The following is a 16,526-nucleotide window of genomic DNA, read 5'->3' as shown; positions in this document are numbered from 1 at the left end:
CACACTTCTGAATAGTGAGAAGCTTCAAACACTGAAATACAGTCATAGATGTTTGCATAATTTGCAGCTTTTAAACCAAAAGTACAGTGTAGCACTTATTCGCTGGCATATAACACTGGTGTTCTACCTCTACTTTGTCAATTAACACTTAACAGTGCTACTTTATGGAGCATTTTCACATTGAGCAATTTCACATTGAGCAAATTCTATTCCAGCAGGAGAGTAAAATGTAATACATGCACATCTTACAGTAATTAAGACCTTTTTCCTTCTACTTACATGGGCTGACGTCTCTGTATCTGTTCCGATTTCTATTTTCTGGAAGCTTGGCTACTTTACAAGGGAAGTCACTGGCTTGATGTCGGATATCCTGGAATTGCAAAATGGGAAATATTGTAAATGATGCAGGAACATTCCAGGATGATTGCATCCTAGCAGTACAACCAGTTTGTACTTTCGTATTAAGGAAACAGGCAGAAGAAAACTGGCAAAATGCTGCCCAAGACAATTACTTAATTAAAATATTTACGAAAACAGAAAGGGCTGACAGCATGAATCATGTCAACAACTTTCTCTTTTCCACAATAAGTAATTTAAATTCTGTCATAGTATTAATGGCATTCCATCAAATAAATTACATTAGGCAGAGGTACAGTGGATCTCCAGTCAAACTTTTAGTGACTTCAGGATATGGAGTTTGCAAATACAAATGGGATGAAACTGCATTGTGCAATATTAGCAATGATGCATTATAAATGCTAAGTACCAAAGCCAAGCAATACTAATGCTTTACAAGCATGAAGTTGAAAGCAACAAATTAAACAGTTTTGTTTAATTACTAGTTCATTCAGAACTAATGAAAAGCCAGTGTCGTTCACAATGAAAAAAATGCCCTTTCCTTGCCGTTCTCTGTATAATAGTTTGTCTCTCCACATCCTCACTTCTTATCCCTGTTCCAGGTCACCGAGATATTTCTTCCTCCATCGCTCTACCCCACCCCTGGTCACAGAGGCACTTCTCGTTGCTCCCGATTCTTTCCTACGGCTTTGCATGGTGTCCAACTCTGCTACATGCTGTGTGGCCGCAAGTTCCTGTTATCTCAAAACTCTCAACATCAGGAATTTTCACCCACAGTATGGAGCAGAGTTGGATTGTCAAGCAAAGCAGCAGCAGAAAATAGCGATTTTCCTTGGGGGTTGGGGGGGGGGGTGTAGAAAGTAAGTATTGAGGGGAATAGTAAACATGAAGCCTGGAAGCAGGTCGTGGTGCACAATTTGAATTGCCCTGTATACTGAACAAGTACAGATTTACATGGACGATTTCATATGAAATGCAAATCACTTCTCCAGCCATCATCTTTCACCATATACTAATTATTGACAAGAACATGCATAATCCCTTCATGTGCTGGCTGTCAAATGGCACACCTCCTCCCAATCCACACTCACGGTGCTTTTATCGTTGCTTCTTGGAAGAGGCAGTCTCCTTTATTTACACAGTAAAATGGAGTTGCCCACATTCTGAAATGGAAACTACTATTTTGCATGTGCACAGTTAACCGTGAATACCATGAATGCACAAGTATTTAAAACTAACCGGCACTAAACCAATCTGACACTCAGCTGATCCTGTTACAGCGTGCTTGCTTAGTGTCACGTACGCTGATGTGTTGAACTAGCGTAGCTCCTGTACAAGGCAGCAAAGAGAATTACGAGTACTAGCAGGACTGGAGACCCAGAAAAATAAACTGAGTCTCCACTGCTGCCAGATCAATCTGGTGGCAGGTCTACATTTGATAGCGCCACGAACTGCATAGGACCCATGTAACTGGAGTCAACGGCACAATGTAAAACCACCCATTTGCAGGAATACTATTGAAAAGAACATATCTTTATAACCTGTGCAGTGAGCAGCTAGAGATTTAGCGATGTCAGTGGAGTAAAATTACCACACTGGCCTGCCAGTGATTTGGACACTACAATGCTGTTATTTCTGAAAGTTGATCCCAGCTCTGACATTTACTTTGTTCACCCAAAGGAATGCTGGCTCGTAAGAGTGGCCCAAAATGATTTATGAAAAAAAAAGAAAGTGCAAATTGTCCCTTGCAGAGGTGGGTACCAGTCAGCAGCATATACTTTTCTACAGAAATAAAATGGAGGTGGGGGCAGGGGGCAAGAAAACTGGAGCAATTTGCATCTAACTTCACTTTCAGACTGCCACTCAACTTCAGAATTGCACTCTAAGTCTCCATTCCTTAGCTTGGTGAGAAACTTCAAAGGAAAGAACAAGTTCAGGCAGGTCTGCAAACACTCTGGTGTGAATGCAGGCAGTGTTAAACTGCCAGAACACCAATTTTTCTTGCTTTTCTCCAGAATCAACTGCTCAAAACACACTCACACCTTTGCTTTTGTTCACAAATGCTGCCTCAGCTCCAAAAGTTGCAAACCATAACATTTAGTTACACAAATATGATAAAACTCTCCCTACTTCTCAACAGAAATTACTTAATCACTTCCTATCTGGACAATAAAATGAGCACAAAACTATAAATGAAAACAAATCATGTAAAATAAAGAAATTGAATGCAAAAGGAAATTAGCCTAACATACAATAGCAACAGGTCATTACAACAGACCCCCGTAAAATACTGGGCTAGAATTTCAAAAGATTATTGGTTACAATGCTTGTTAATTTTTCTACTATATTCACTCAGCCTACTGCAGCTCAGGTGTTGCTTCAATAACATTTTACAACTGCAAAAGTGACAATTTAATATCATTCAAATGTCAGGGCCCTAATTTAAGTTTTAAATTTGGCAGGACATCTACAGTAATGGAGTTTAATAACCCAAATGTGCTGCACCTTTGAAAGCAGGTTCACACTGTAATATGAACTGTAGCACATTACATTAACCTTGGAACCTCAGAATAACCCTGTGAAGGATGGCACTGCATAATATATATCTGTACATTAACATTTATGCCCTGAATTTTGGAAGAAGCTGCAGCACTTCAGTATCTGTAGACAGTATAACCCACATCTGGCGCAACCAAGATTGCATTTAGCACACCTCACATGCAGCAGGTAAGTTACTACAGGGGGTGCGTTGCAATTTTGCAACTTGCTGTGGTCCACCTACTGATTCTTAGATCATTAGATAGTGTTAGTCCCTCTTATACTTGCTTGTAGGTGGATTATAGGCAGAATCTGCACTGCATCTGCTCCAGATGTTAATCTGCAGCCACCATAGTCCAGCCATGGAGGAAAACCATCTCAGACAGAGTGAGGGGGCATACTTAGAACAAAAATTATTCTCCCTAGATTTCAGTTTCCCTTAATCTTATTCTGCACATAGTATCGTGAGTCAATTAGCTACAGGCTTCTGTATTCATTTAATGCAGAGAGAAATACTTTCACACTTAAAAAGTTTACACACCATAAAAGCCAGGAAGGCTCGTAGTTTGTTCCCCATTGGCTGCAGCCCTCCTGAGGAAAGGAAGAAAAAAAGTGCCCACTTCTGATCAGTACACAGAGATCTCTAATGGAAGTAAGTGCTGGATTTGACTGAAGTCCTTCACAGTTTGATAGTATGCCAACACTTATCAAAGGATATGAATAGCAGCCAATGGGGCAAGTACGAAGCAACATTATGAGAATGTCACCACTTCAAGTCACACACCATCCTTCATAGTTACTGGGTCAAAATTTAGGCAGAATCAGAGTATGGAGCATCATGAAACTAGCACCATTAAGCATAACTGAGCCCACTCCAACAGCAACTTGTATTTATTGCGCCTTTACGGTAGTAAAAAGTCCCAATTCATAGGTCTACAGACCAAGAAAACAGCAATCAAAATTTTAAGTTATAATAAATATAAAGTGGAGAAATGGATGTCCAGATTAGCACATCAAATTCTCCACAGAATTGCAGTAATTTTGGTTTTAGAATTATACTTGGCTTTGTGTTGGAATGATTGCAATTGCACATGGAGTGGTTTGCGATATCCTTTGCAATTAAACAAAATATGATCAGTACTTGCTAAAACACAGGTGATTCCTACCCAATGACATGGCACTGCTTTACACTGAGTCAGAAGGTTGTGGGTTCAAGCACCGTTCCAGAGACTTGAGCACAATTAAGGCTAGTACTTCAGTGCAGTATTGAGGGAGTGCCGTCTTTTGGATGAGATGTTAACTGATGCCCCGACTGTCCCCTTGTAAACGGTCCCATGGCACAACAACTTGCATTTATATAGCATCTTTAATGTAGTAAAACATTCTAAGGCACTTCACAGAAGCGTTAACAAAATATATGACACTGAGCAACACAAGGAGATGTTAGGACAGGTGAAAGAGGTAGGTTTTATGAAGCATCGTAGAAGGACAGAGGGGTCGAGGCGTGGAGTGGTTTAAGGAGGGAATTCCAGAGCTTAGGACCTGGACAGCTGAAGGCACGGCCGCCAATGGTGGAGCGCAGGATCTCAGAGGGTTGTAGGGCTGGAGGAGGTTACAGAGATAGGGAGGGGCGCGGCCATGGAGCAATTTTAAAACAAGGATGAGAATTTTAAAATCGAGGCAGTGTCAGAGCGGGAGCCAATGTAGGTCAGCGAGCACAGTGGTGATAGGTGACAGGACGTGGTGAGTTAGAATACGGGCAGCAGAGTTTTGGATCAGCTCAAGTTTATGGAGAGTGGAAGGTGGGAGGCTAGCCGGAAGATCATTGGAAGAGTCAAGTCTAGAGGCAACAAAGGCATGGATAAGGGTTTCAGCAGCTGATTAGCTGAGGCAGGGGCGGAGACAGACGATGTTACAGAGGCAGTCTTGGTGATGGAGCAGATTATAGTGTTGGAAGCTCATCTCGGTCAAACAGGATACCAAGGCTGCAAACAGTCTGGTTCAGCCTCAGACAGTGGCCAGGGAGAGGGATGGAGTCAGTGGATAAGGAATGGAGTTTGTGGTGGGGACTGAAGGCAATAGCATTGGTCTTGCCAATATTTAGTTGGAGGAAATGTCTGGTCATCCAGTATTGGATGTCAGACAAGTAGCGTGACAAATCAAAGGCAGTGGGGGGGTCGAGTGAGGTGGTGGTGAGGAGGAGCTGGGTGTTGTCAGCATACATGTGGAACCTGATGACGTGTTTTCGGATGATGTCGTTGAGGGGAGCATATAGACGAGAAACAGGAGGGGGTGAAGCATAGGTCCTTGGGAAACTCCCGAGGTAACGGTGCGGGAGCTGGAAGAGAATCCATTGCAGATGATTCTCTGGCTACAACTGGATAGATAGGAATGGAACGAGGTGAGGGCAGTCCTACCCAGCTGGATGTTGGAGGAGAGGCGTTGGAGGAGGGTGGCGTGGTCAACCGTGTCAAAGGCTGCAGACAGGTCGAGAAGAATGAGGGATAGTTTACCACGGTCACAGTCACATCGGATCTCATGTGACTGAAGGGACGTTTCAGTGCAGTGGCAGGGGCAGAAACCTGATTGGAGGGGTTCAAACACGGAGTTGCAGGAAAGATAGGCAACGACACATCCAAGGACTTGAGAGGAAAAGGAGGTTGGAGATGGGGTGGTAGTTTGGGTCAAGGATGGGCGATGATGGCAGATTTGTAGGAGAGTTGGACAACAACACTATTTGAAGAGCAGGGGAGTTCTCCTGGTGTCCTAGCCAACAGTTAGCCCTCAACCAAGACTTTAAAAAAAAATGATCTAGTCATTTATTTCAAAGCCGTTGATGGGACCTTGCTTTGCGCAAATTGGATGCCACGTTTCCTATATTACAACAGTGACTACACTTCAAAAGTCCTTCATTAACTGTAATGTGCTTTGGGAAGTCCTGAAGTCATGAAAGGCACCATATAAATGCAAGCCTGGGATCCTGGCATAGATTATATGTTGTATTCCAATATGGTTTATTCTATCCATACACAGTTTACTTGTAATATCAATAAGCTTGCAACTGTACCATATTATTTTGAATTTGTGACAAAATATTTTACAAACAAAAACCAAAGGTTTACTGAGTATTTATGAGGCACAAAAAATAGAACAAATTACTTAACATAGGGGAAATGCAGAACATTGAAAAAGATGTTTTTAAAAAAAATGTTGCTTCAAATAGCTTGCTGTTTAAAATTGTAGGAAATAAATGGGGAGATATCTTTGCACCAACAGGATTGTTGATGACCTGAGCAGCCTGCAATAGTGTGAGCAAGTGTCTTGCACTGAAATGTTAACCTGTATTTTCTGCCAACAAATGCAGATTGCTCGTTGTGCATTTCAAGCATCTTCTGTTTTTATTTCAGACTTCCAGCACTTGTATTTTCTTTTTATTTAGACTATTCCATTTGACAATCTAAAATTGCTGCTTTGCTTTCACATTGCTGAATTCACTACTTTAATGTGTGAACGATACATAAGGATATTGTGTTTCTAAACCTCTGCATATTAGAGTTTAAAAACTCATTTTAGATCACAACAGGGATTCAAAAGTTCATTTAGTGTCCAACTATGGAACCACATGGAAATCAATGTTCCAAACCTGGCTGAACAACAAATACAACTCGCACATTGATTTTAAAACTCTATATGCACTGCCGTGATAGCATTTTTAAAATAAAATTATTCAAATGGCTACAAGATCTGAGTGAACTCAAAAGTCCTGCAGTATGCTGGAATTCTGATGTGTGTAAGAATGGCAAGATTTGGGCCATAGTCCTCCACATGACCAGCTCTTAGCATCAGTTGTCCTGTGTTGGGAAAGACTGAACAGAGACCAGTACTTCCTCTGAAGTGAGTAGAAAGAAAAAAAGGAAGAATCACCCACTGTCATTACCACACATTCCCTTGTAACAGTTTCACAGCAGAACTGACCAGAGGCTTTTGCCCAGCCCCTAAGTTGTGCATGGTGTGGGAGATCCACAACAGGGAAGGAGATAGTATCTTTATGATAAAGGATTTTTTAAAAAAAACCCATGTGACCTTTAAATGAGAACATTATTTTTCAGATTGAGAGAGAAGAGTCTGCTTGACACAATTAATGAATTTAATTTGGCAACTGTAACTAAGAATTCAACAGCTTTCACAATGTCTGTAGCATCGATTCTGTTTGTTACTCTGGGCTGAAATAATTATCTATGTTAAAGTCTACAGGTTAGCGCCAGCTAGCAGAACAGAAAAATAAAATGAGCTCCAAGTCATTTCCGTGTAACATCCTGTAGATTGCTGCCAGGATAGCCTTTGTTTGAGAGTGTTCTATTCAGTTCCTTGTAGAGTCCTTTCTGAGAAAACACACGACAGCTCTTGCCAGAAATGTGGTTATACAAGGGCTGCCAAACATCACTGCTATAGTTAGCAGATCAAGTTACAATTGCACAAAGCTGATAAAGTCCTAGAAATCTTACATTATAAAAATTAAAAAACTTAAATAGCTAATCCAGTGAAGACCAGATGTTTAACTGTAGCCCTGTGTATTTGCGTTCCCTTAGTTGCATAGTTTAATGTAAATAGTTAACCTCCAACATTTTAGTATTATGCGCCTGCATTATTCTCACAGGCAATGTGTGTACAAGTGTGAGTGTTTAATATATATACTGCACTAAATTGCTTATACCACAAGGTATCTCAAGTCAGCTTTTTGCTAGGTTCAAAAAAAAACCTATGAAGGCAGTGGCAATTTACAAATTTTGCACATCTTAGATTCTACTTTACAGTGTCTAAATCAGGTGCCATTTTTGCAAAGGAGGAATTGGTTCTCAAAAAGTAAAAAGACATTCAGTACTCATTATTGAAAGTCCAGAAATTTTTCAAGAAATTGAATGAATTAAAAAAAGGCAGCTACATGCTTAGAGCACTGAACCCTTGATTTTTCAGATTGTGACTGTTAGCAAGATCTCTGCAATACATCACGTGATACATCCATTTGAAAATGACTGTTTGAAACAAATGGATTTAACATCTTTAGTTCTTCAGAATATTTTAATTGCATTGTCTCACACTGTTGAAGAACAAAATGAAATGTCCATCGCCATCAGATGTGCCTGTGTGAAGACATTTCCTGCTGCAGAGTTCACCTTTTGTGTCAACAACATAGACTGGCCAAAAGGTACAAGTTCATAAAAACTGAATACACGCCAGTACTATTCAGCTATTGCACAAGCAATATCGGTACGAATTTAGGATGAAATAAAAGCACCCTCCATACAGAATAATTCAGAATTGATGTTCATTTTGGTAACACCAATCAAACCAGAAATAAGAAACCCCCCAAAAGTGTGCGGCCTATATTTCTGCTCTGGAAGGAGCTGCAGCACGATCAATGGAGCTTATCAATCTTCAGTGGCAATGACACTTCCTTCCATTTGGATCCACCCCATAACAACTCAAGGTGTGAGTTTTTCTGATACAAAAATTTGATTTGGGGAATGCAGAGGGGAGAATGAGACACCAGCACGGCTGTGAATTCAGGCTACAGGTTTGTGAGGAAGGAAGAGGATGGAGCAGCCCAAAGTCCCAACAAGTCATGGATTCAACAAAATTTCATTGAAAGGCAACAAAAGACACTTGTAAGAGAGTGTTTAGTGCAAATGAAAAAAAAACACAAACACATTGGGAATCCTTAGCACATCCTTTATATTTAAGTTCCAATGCTTTTTTATTGGTGATTCATAGAAGAATTCTAAACCCAGATGTATGAGTGACTGGTACATGGGGTCAGCATCAACAAAGCAATCTCATTTATCACTTGGAATAGAACTAACAGTTCACCACTTAATGAAAATATGTAAATTGCATAAAAACACGACTTTTTTTTGATTAGTTCATGGGATGTGGGCGTCACTGGCGAGGCTGGCATTTATTGCCCATCCCTAATTGACCTCGAGGAGGTGGTGGTGAGCCGCCTTCTTGAACCGCTGCAGTCCGTGTGGTGAAGGTTCTCCCGCAGTGCTGTTAGGAAGTCCCAGGATTTTGACCCAGCGACGATGAAGGAACGGCGATATATTTCCAAGTTGGGATGGTGTGTGACTTGGAGGGGAACGTGCAGGTGGTGTTGTTCCCATGTGCCTGCTGCTCTTGTCCTTCTAGGTGGTAGAGGTCTCGGGTTTGGGAGGTGCTGTTGAAGAAGCCTTGGCGAGTTGCTGCAGTGCATCCTGTGGATGGTACACACTGCAGCCACTGTGCGCCGGTGGTAAAGGGAGTGAATGTTTAGGGTGGTGGATGGGGTGCCAATCAAGCGGGCTGCTTTATCTTGGATGGTGTCGAGCTTCTTGAGTGTTGTTGGAGCTGCACTCATCCAAGCAAGTGGAGGGTATTCCATCACACTCCTGACTTGTGCCTTGTAGATGGTGGAAAGGCTTTGGGGGTTACAAGGTTAATTATGCACAATGGGGAATTTATTGCCAAAAAAGCACTATTGTGCTCATGATACTACACATCTTCAGACTGTAAGACACTGCCTCATAACCTGCAGTAATGCAACTCAGCCATGGCTCAGTAATAACCTGCTCATCTAGAAGTCAAAAGATTGTGGGTTCAAGCTCTACTCTAGGCTGGAGCACAATGTAGGTTGATACTTCAGTACAGTAGGGAGTGCCGTGCCGTCAGATCGGATGTTAAAACAAGGCCCAATCTGACCTTTTAGGTAGATGTAAAAGATCCCATGGTAGTGTCTGAAGAACCATGTGGGAGTTCTCCTGGCCAACAGGTGTCAGCTCAGTTGGTAGCACTCTCTCCTCAGTCAGAAGGTCGTGGGGTCAAGTCCCACTCCAGGGACTTGAGTACAAAAAAAATAATCTAGGCTGACACTCCAGTGCAGTACGAAGGGAGTGCTACATTGTTGGAGGGACCGTCTTTCGGATGAGAAGTTAAACAGAAGCCTCGTCTTTCCCCTCAGGTGGACGTAAAAGATCCCAAGACACCATTTCGAAGAGCAGGAGAGTTATCCCCGGTGTCCTGGCCAATATTTATCCCTCAACTAACATCACAAACAGATTATCTGGTCATCACATTGCTGTTTGTTGGACCTTCCTTTGCGCAAATGGGCTGCCATGTTTCCTATATTACAACAGTGACTACACTTCAAAAATACTTCATTGGCTGTAAAGTGCTTTGGGATGCCCTGAGGTAGTGAAAAGCACTATGTAAATGCAAGTCTGTCTGTCTTTATTTATCCCTCAACCAACATCACAAACAGATTATCTGGTCATTATCTCATTGCTGTTTGTGGGATCTTGCTATATGCAAATTGACTGTTTCCCTTGCCTCCGTTACAATGGTGACTACACTTGAAAAGTTCTTCATTGGCTATGAAATGTTTTAGGATATGAAAGGCGCTTATATAAATGCAAAATCTTTCCTTAAATTTGCATCTATGCATACTGTAAAAAACCTTTAATCAATGACAGAGCAAATAGCTGGCAGTGATTTTAAGGATGCAATTGAAATTGCAGGGTTTACGATGTTGAGCATGAAATTCACTGATGCAAAGGAGATCAGAACCCTAACTGAATTACAGCCTTGCAATTAATACCTAGTATCTTAGACTAAAAAAATAAAGGCAACCACATTGAAAACACTGGCCTCAGAAGTAATCACACCATTCAATTTAATCAGCATTGACTGGAATTTAGGATTAATGTGCTAAGTGCCTGTAGTATAAGGTTTGAGAGGTATTTCTTCAAACAATCTAGCTCCAGTCAACCAGAATACCCTCAAGCTCCCATTACAGTACACATTAATACCTTAAATTTGAAAAAAATTAACTAGAAATTTGTTTAAATATGAGGAACTTTATTGCTAGAAAAATGGCAATACAATATTACTAATGTAAAGAATCTTACAACACCAGGTTATAGTCCAACAATTTTATTTGAAAATCACAAGCTTTCAGAGGCTTTCTCCTTCGTCAGGTGAATGTGGGAATCCTTGAATGTTTCGCATTTATATTCAGAGAACAATACCTGGGGATCTCAGATAATCTTTCCAACTGCCCATTGTCAAGGCAATCAAAGTGCTCAGACAGAGAGGTGTTACCTACAGGACCACCGAATATACAAACGGCCAGAACACAAAACAGAGAGAGAGAGAGAGAGAGAGAGAGAGAGAGAGAGAAACAAACATCCGAAAGGAAGAGAAAGACAGAGAATGACCCGTTGTAATAAAAACAGATAACTTTTATTCGCTGGTGGGGTTACGTGTAGCGTGACATGAACCAACGTCCCGGTTGAGGCCGTCCTCATGGGTGGGGAACTTGGCTATCAATTTCTGCTCGACGATTTTGCGTTGTGTATATATAATATTACGGTATACAAGCTAGACTTTCCACCTTTCATTTTCAATGGATGGAAAAAATTAGCTTTACTTCACTACTCTAAATGCACGAATACTGATATGGTGTGCAGGAATCTGCATACCACAACTGCCACTTTAAATGCCAATTAAAAATGCCCCTGAATAAGGCTTCTTCAAAAACTTTTTAAAAATGTTAATGTACTTTCTGCACACCTCATTTCATCTTCTTGCTTTTAGCAGGCAGGAATTGATGGGGAGTGGCTAAAAAAAATCTCCAATATGTGCCAGCATGCCAATGGACAGAATTTCATGCAAGCTGCTACTTTCATGCAGCAGTACTAACTGGCAAACTTAGCAATATGAAGTGAAGAATGCTATAAAGTTTGTTTCTGATGAATTGCGTTCACAATGATGTGCTTCTAAATTGCTTCAATATAAATGTTGGCAGCTGGGAACTCATTCCAATTCTGGATATCAGATTGATTCTATAGATAAACAAATGCAACACTCAATATCCACAAGATTTAGAGATTCAGTAAGGATAAGATCGGGATGAACGGGTAAAAGGGAAAGCACAATAGAGAAGCGAAGCTAGTCACCAGATTTAAATTTCGCATGCCAGACAAATTGAAACAAAATCAAAATGAAAACACAACTGAGTTGATCTGAATCAGAACAAAAACAGAAAAATGAACAATGTTCACATCCCACATGAAAAAGTAATAGGCTCCAAAGGTCACCAGAAAAAAGGGAGAGTAAGTTATTGTGAAAGGGCCAATTTAAAAGTAAGACTGCTTTGATGCTAAATATACTTGACAAGACTTCACAAATTTATGCAAGAACGAAAAGTTTAAACAGCCATTGAGATGGCATTAAACATTTTGAAAGGGGACAATTCAAGCAAACTGCACAAATTGAAAGTTCCGATCAACCAAATTTTGAACACTGCACAATATTTGATGAAATCAATTAAATCTGATTAAGCGCTCTCTATTTGCATACATAGAAACATAGAAAATAGGAGCAAGAGTAGGTCGTTCGGCCCTTTGGGCCTGCTCCGCCATTCAAAAAGTTCATGGCTGATCATCTGATCGCCCCTCAGATAACGAAGCAGTCCGAGCCTGCATGCAGCAAGACCTGGACAACATCCAGGCTTGGGCTGATAAGTGGCAAGTAACATTCGCGCCAGACAAGTTCCAGGCAATGACCATCTCCAACAAGAGAGAGTGTCTAAACACCTCCCCATGACATTCACCGGCATTACCATCACCAGTTCCCCTACCATCAACATCCTGGGGGTCACATTGACCAGAAACTTAACTGGACCAGCCATATAAATACTGTGGCTACAAGAGCAGGTCAGAGGCTGGGTATTCTGCGGCGAGTGACTCACCTCCTGACTCCCTAAAGCCTTTCCACCATCTACAAGGCACAAGTCAGGAGTGTGATGGAATACTCTCCACTTGCCTGGACGAGTGCAGCTCCAACAACACTCAAGAAGCTCGACACCATCCAGGACAAAGCAGTCTGCTTGATTGGCACCCCATCCACCACCCTAAATATTCACTCCCTTCACCACCGGCACACTGTGGCTGCAGTGCGTACCATCCACAGGATGCACTGCAGCAACTCGCCAAGGCTCCTTCGACAGCACCTCCCAAACCTGCGACCTTTACCACCTAGGACAAGGACAGCAGGCACATGGGACCACCACCACCTGCACATTCCCCTCCAAGTCACACACCATCCCGACTTGGAAATATATCGCCGTTTCTTCATCGTCGCTGGGTCAAAATCCTGGAACTCCCTTCCTAACAGCACTGTGGGAGAACCTTCACCACACGGACTGCAACGGTTCAAGGCAGCAGCTCACCACCACCTTCAAGGGCAATTAGGGATGGGCAATAAATGCTGGCCTTGCCAGCGACGCCCACATCCCATGAACAAATAAAAAAAACTCAGTACCCTGTTCCCGCTTTTTCACCATATCCTTTTAGCATTAAGAAATATATTTATCTCCTTGAATACATCTAATGACTTGGCCTCCACTGCCTTCTGTGGTAGAGAATTCCACAGGTTCACCACCCTCTGAGTGAAGAAATTTCTCATCTCTGTTCTAAATGGCATTCCCCGTTTCCTGAGCCTGTGACCCCTGGTTCTGGACTCCCCAGCCATCGGGAAAATCCTCCCTGCATCTAGTCTGTCTAGTCCTGTTAGAATTTTATATGTTTCGATGAGATCACCTCTCTTTCTTCTAAACTCCAGTGAGTATAGGCCTAGTCAACCCAATCTCTTCTCATACCTCAGTCCTGCCATCCCAGGAATCAATCTGAATACAAATACATTTGTGTTTTCCAATTCACCCAGTAATAGAAAATAACTAGGTGCCTGGTGAAAAACTGAAACACGCGCAATCTCGCTGTCCCCTTTGATGCGGAGCTGAACTTCAAATCCCATAGGCCGACTAGTTCACCTTTGCAACAGTCGCTTGCTTCTGGCCTTACCTCACTTTGCTACCGCTCTCCAACACCTTAGTTATCACCTGGCTCAAGTTCTTCAATGCTCTCCTCACTGACTTCCCATGCTGCACTCTAAGCTCCAACGTATCCATAACTCAGTCACCTGCGTCCTATTCCGCATCAAGTCCTGCCCAGTAATTACCGTCCTTGCCACCCCCTACTGGCTCTGCACTCCAATGCAGGGAATTCAAAATCCTTGCCCTCATTTAGAAATCCCCCCACAACTTTGCTCCATCTACTTCTGCAATCTCCTCCAGTCCCACTGCAAGTACACATCTTCCACTCCTGACTAGCCTTCTTAGAATGCTCCCTCCCTTTGTTCTTAGTGGTGTGGGCACAACAATTAAAATGCTCGCTCTCAGCGCATTTGTCCTACTTCTTTTCTTTCACTTTCAAGAGCCTCCTCCAAGTCTATCTTTTCAACTATGCCATTGGTTATCTCTTAGCCCATTATTGCTCGACATCCATTCACTTTTGTGAAGTGCTTTAGGAGAGGGGTGTCCAAAAGGCAGCCAACAGACCAAATGCAACCTGTGAGCTCCTTTAATCTGGTTTGCAAACCTCCTGCTGATTTATATCTTTGTATTTCTGTGCACACCTAAATTCAGCTTCAGTACTTTAAAGTTCCTGGGCTTAGAAGACTGGAAAAGGCTGCTCCTTTGATTGATCAAATCCCTCAATCAGGAAGAAACCTTTTTCAATCCTCAAAGTCTGGGTACTATAAAGAGTTGAATCTTCTATGTTTTCGGGCTTCACAGGAGGGTTTAATAGAGGGTAGAGGGGGCTCTTAATTGGGGAGGGAGTCTCTCTTTTTTTTGGATCTCATTTTATGTATGTATGGGCGAGGGTTATATTATTGGAGAATCATATGCAGTTCATTCATTGGTTCTGCCACAGATATATGACCCCTAACTTCAAAAGATTGGACAGCCTCTTAAAAAAAAAAATTGCACTTGGGATGCAAGTACTTATTGTCCATCCCTTGTTGTTCTGAAGAGGTGGTGAGTCATTTATTGTAGAGTACCCAGCCTCTGCCTGGCTCTTGCAGCCACAGTGTTTATATGACCTTCTGGACAATTGTGACCCCTAAAATGTTGATTGAGGGGAATTTGGTAATAGTGATGCCAAAGTTCAGGGGGAGATGACTGTGCTTTCTCTTATTCAAGGTGGGCACTTACGTAGTGCAGATGTTACTTGACTGAATGTTATCCAGGTCCTGTTATAGGCTGCTTTATCAGAGAAGATGTGAATGGAGCACATCACACTGTAGAATTGTCAGTGAATAGCTCCACTCCTGATCTAATGGAGGGAAAAATCATTGATGGAGCAGCTGAAGATTGGGTAAAGGACACTTCCTGGAGGAACTCTTGCAGCAACATCCTGGGGCAGCAATGACTGACCTCCGACAACCACAACCACCTTTCTTTGCGCCAGGCATGACTTCAGCCACTTTTTCCTTTTGAACCTCACTGACCTCAGTTTTGCTAGGGCTCGAGTGCCATACACAATTGAATGCTGCCTTGATATCAAGGGGAGCTACTCTGCCTTAGGATGTTTACTACAAATTGTTATATTGACCAGAAATGGGAAAACTGTTTTCCTGGCCTGTATGGGCAGCTGGATATTCAGCAGATAACTCCAGATGGGACTTGAGATTTTAAATTTGGCTCATAACACATTTTATTCTTTTAGAACTGAGATTTTTAAAAAACATTTAATTGCATGAAGTGTAGTCATGTGGACTCAGCATTTACAATGTGAAAGAAGCGCATCCCTTATGATTATGCAAAGTGGAGTTTAGGCAGAGAGTTCCAGATTGTAATGCCCAGATAGCTATGGAATCTGCCACTGATGGCAGAACAAGTTGGGGGAGGGGAGGGAAATACAAAGAAAGCCAATCAGAAAAACAGAGGGCATGTGGTGGCACTTAAGTTGAAAGGAGGTTGCGGGGGGGCAAGGCCATAGAGAGATTTGTAAATGAACAGGAGGATTATATAGTCCTTGCTATGCCATTGCAGTCACTAGCAGTACTGTAGAATCCATTCTGAAATGTAAACCAGGAAAACTGCACAATAACTGGAGCAAAGTCGAATACGCAATAACTTCTTTGGTTCTATAACATGAAGGAATACAAGGTCCCTGCAGATTCTTCCTTTATTACAGCTGACTACATTGGCTGTTAAGCATTTAAGTAGTTCATGAAGGCTCTAACCTAGGATCAGCAGGAGTTCAGTCAGCAAGATGTTAGCACTTCACTGAAGATACCAGTTGCTTTTATACTGCACCCTAGGTCTCTCCTCATGGTCTTGTACCTCACTCTGCTTCAGATTCTTAAATGATGTGGAGATGCCGGTGATGGACTGGGGTTGACAATTGTAAACAATTTTACAACACCAAGTTATAGTCCAACAAATTTATTTTAAATTTCACAAGCTTTCGGAGGCTTCCTCCTTCCTCAGGTGAACGGTGTGGATCCACACCATTCACCTAAGGAAGGAGGAAGCCTCCGAAAGCTTGTGAAATTTAAAATAAATTTGTTGGACTATAACTTGGTGTTGTAAAATTGTTTACAGATTCTTAAAAGCAGCAATGATCTCTGCCTCAACCACTCCCTTTGGCAAAGCATTCCATGCAGTAACAACTCTATATAGAGTATTTTCTCCTAACTTCACTCCTTACTCCCTTAATCACAATTTTAAATTGATGGCTGCTTGTCACCAA

At 41.9% G+C, this 16,526-nt stretch overlaps 1 protein-coding gene across 1 annotated transcript in view; it reads right to left on the bottom strand.

The window, feature by feature from the left end:
* Nucleotides 1-16,526, bottom strand: part of LOC137335289 (tyrosine-protein phosphatase non-receptor type 1-like) — a 121,144-nt gene that overhangs the window by 57,723 nt on the left and 46,895 nt on the right. Inside the window, exon 2 of the mRNA XM_068000588.1 lies at nt 280-370. Within this exon, the coding sequence (XP_067856689.1) occupies nt 280-370 (91 nt within the window). The remainder of the gene's footprint in view (nt 1-279; nt 371-16,526) is intronic.

The sequence above is a fragment of the Heptranchias perlo genome, chromosome 19, assembly GCF_035084215.1.
Source record: "Heptranchias perlo isolate sHepPer1 chromosome 19, sHepPer1.hap1, whole genome shotgun sequence".
Lineage (NCBI taxonomy): Eukaryota > Metazoa > Chordata > Chondrichthyes > Hexanchiformes > Hexanchidae > Heptranchias > Heptranchias perlo.
This window is presented reverse-complemented; position numbering and strand designations above follow the sequence as displayed.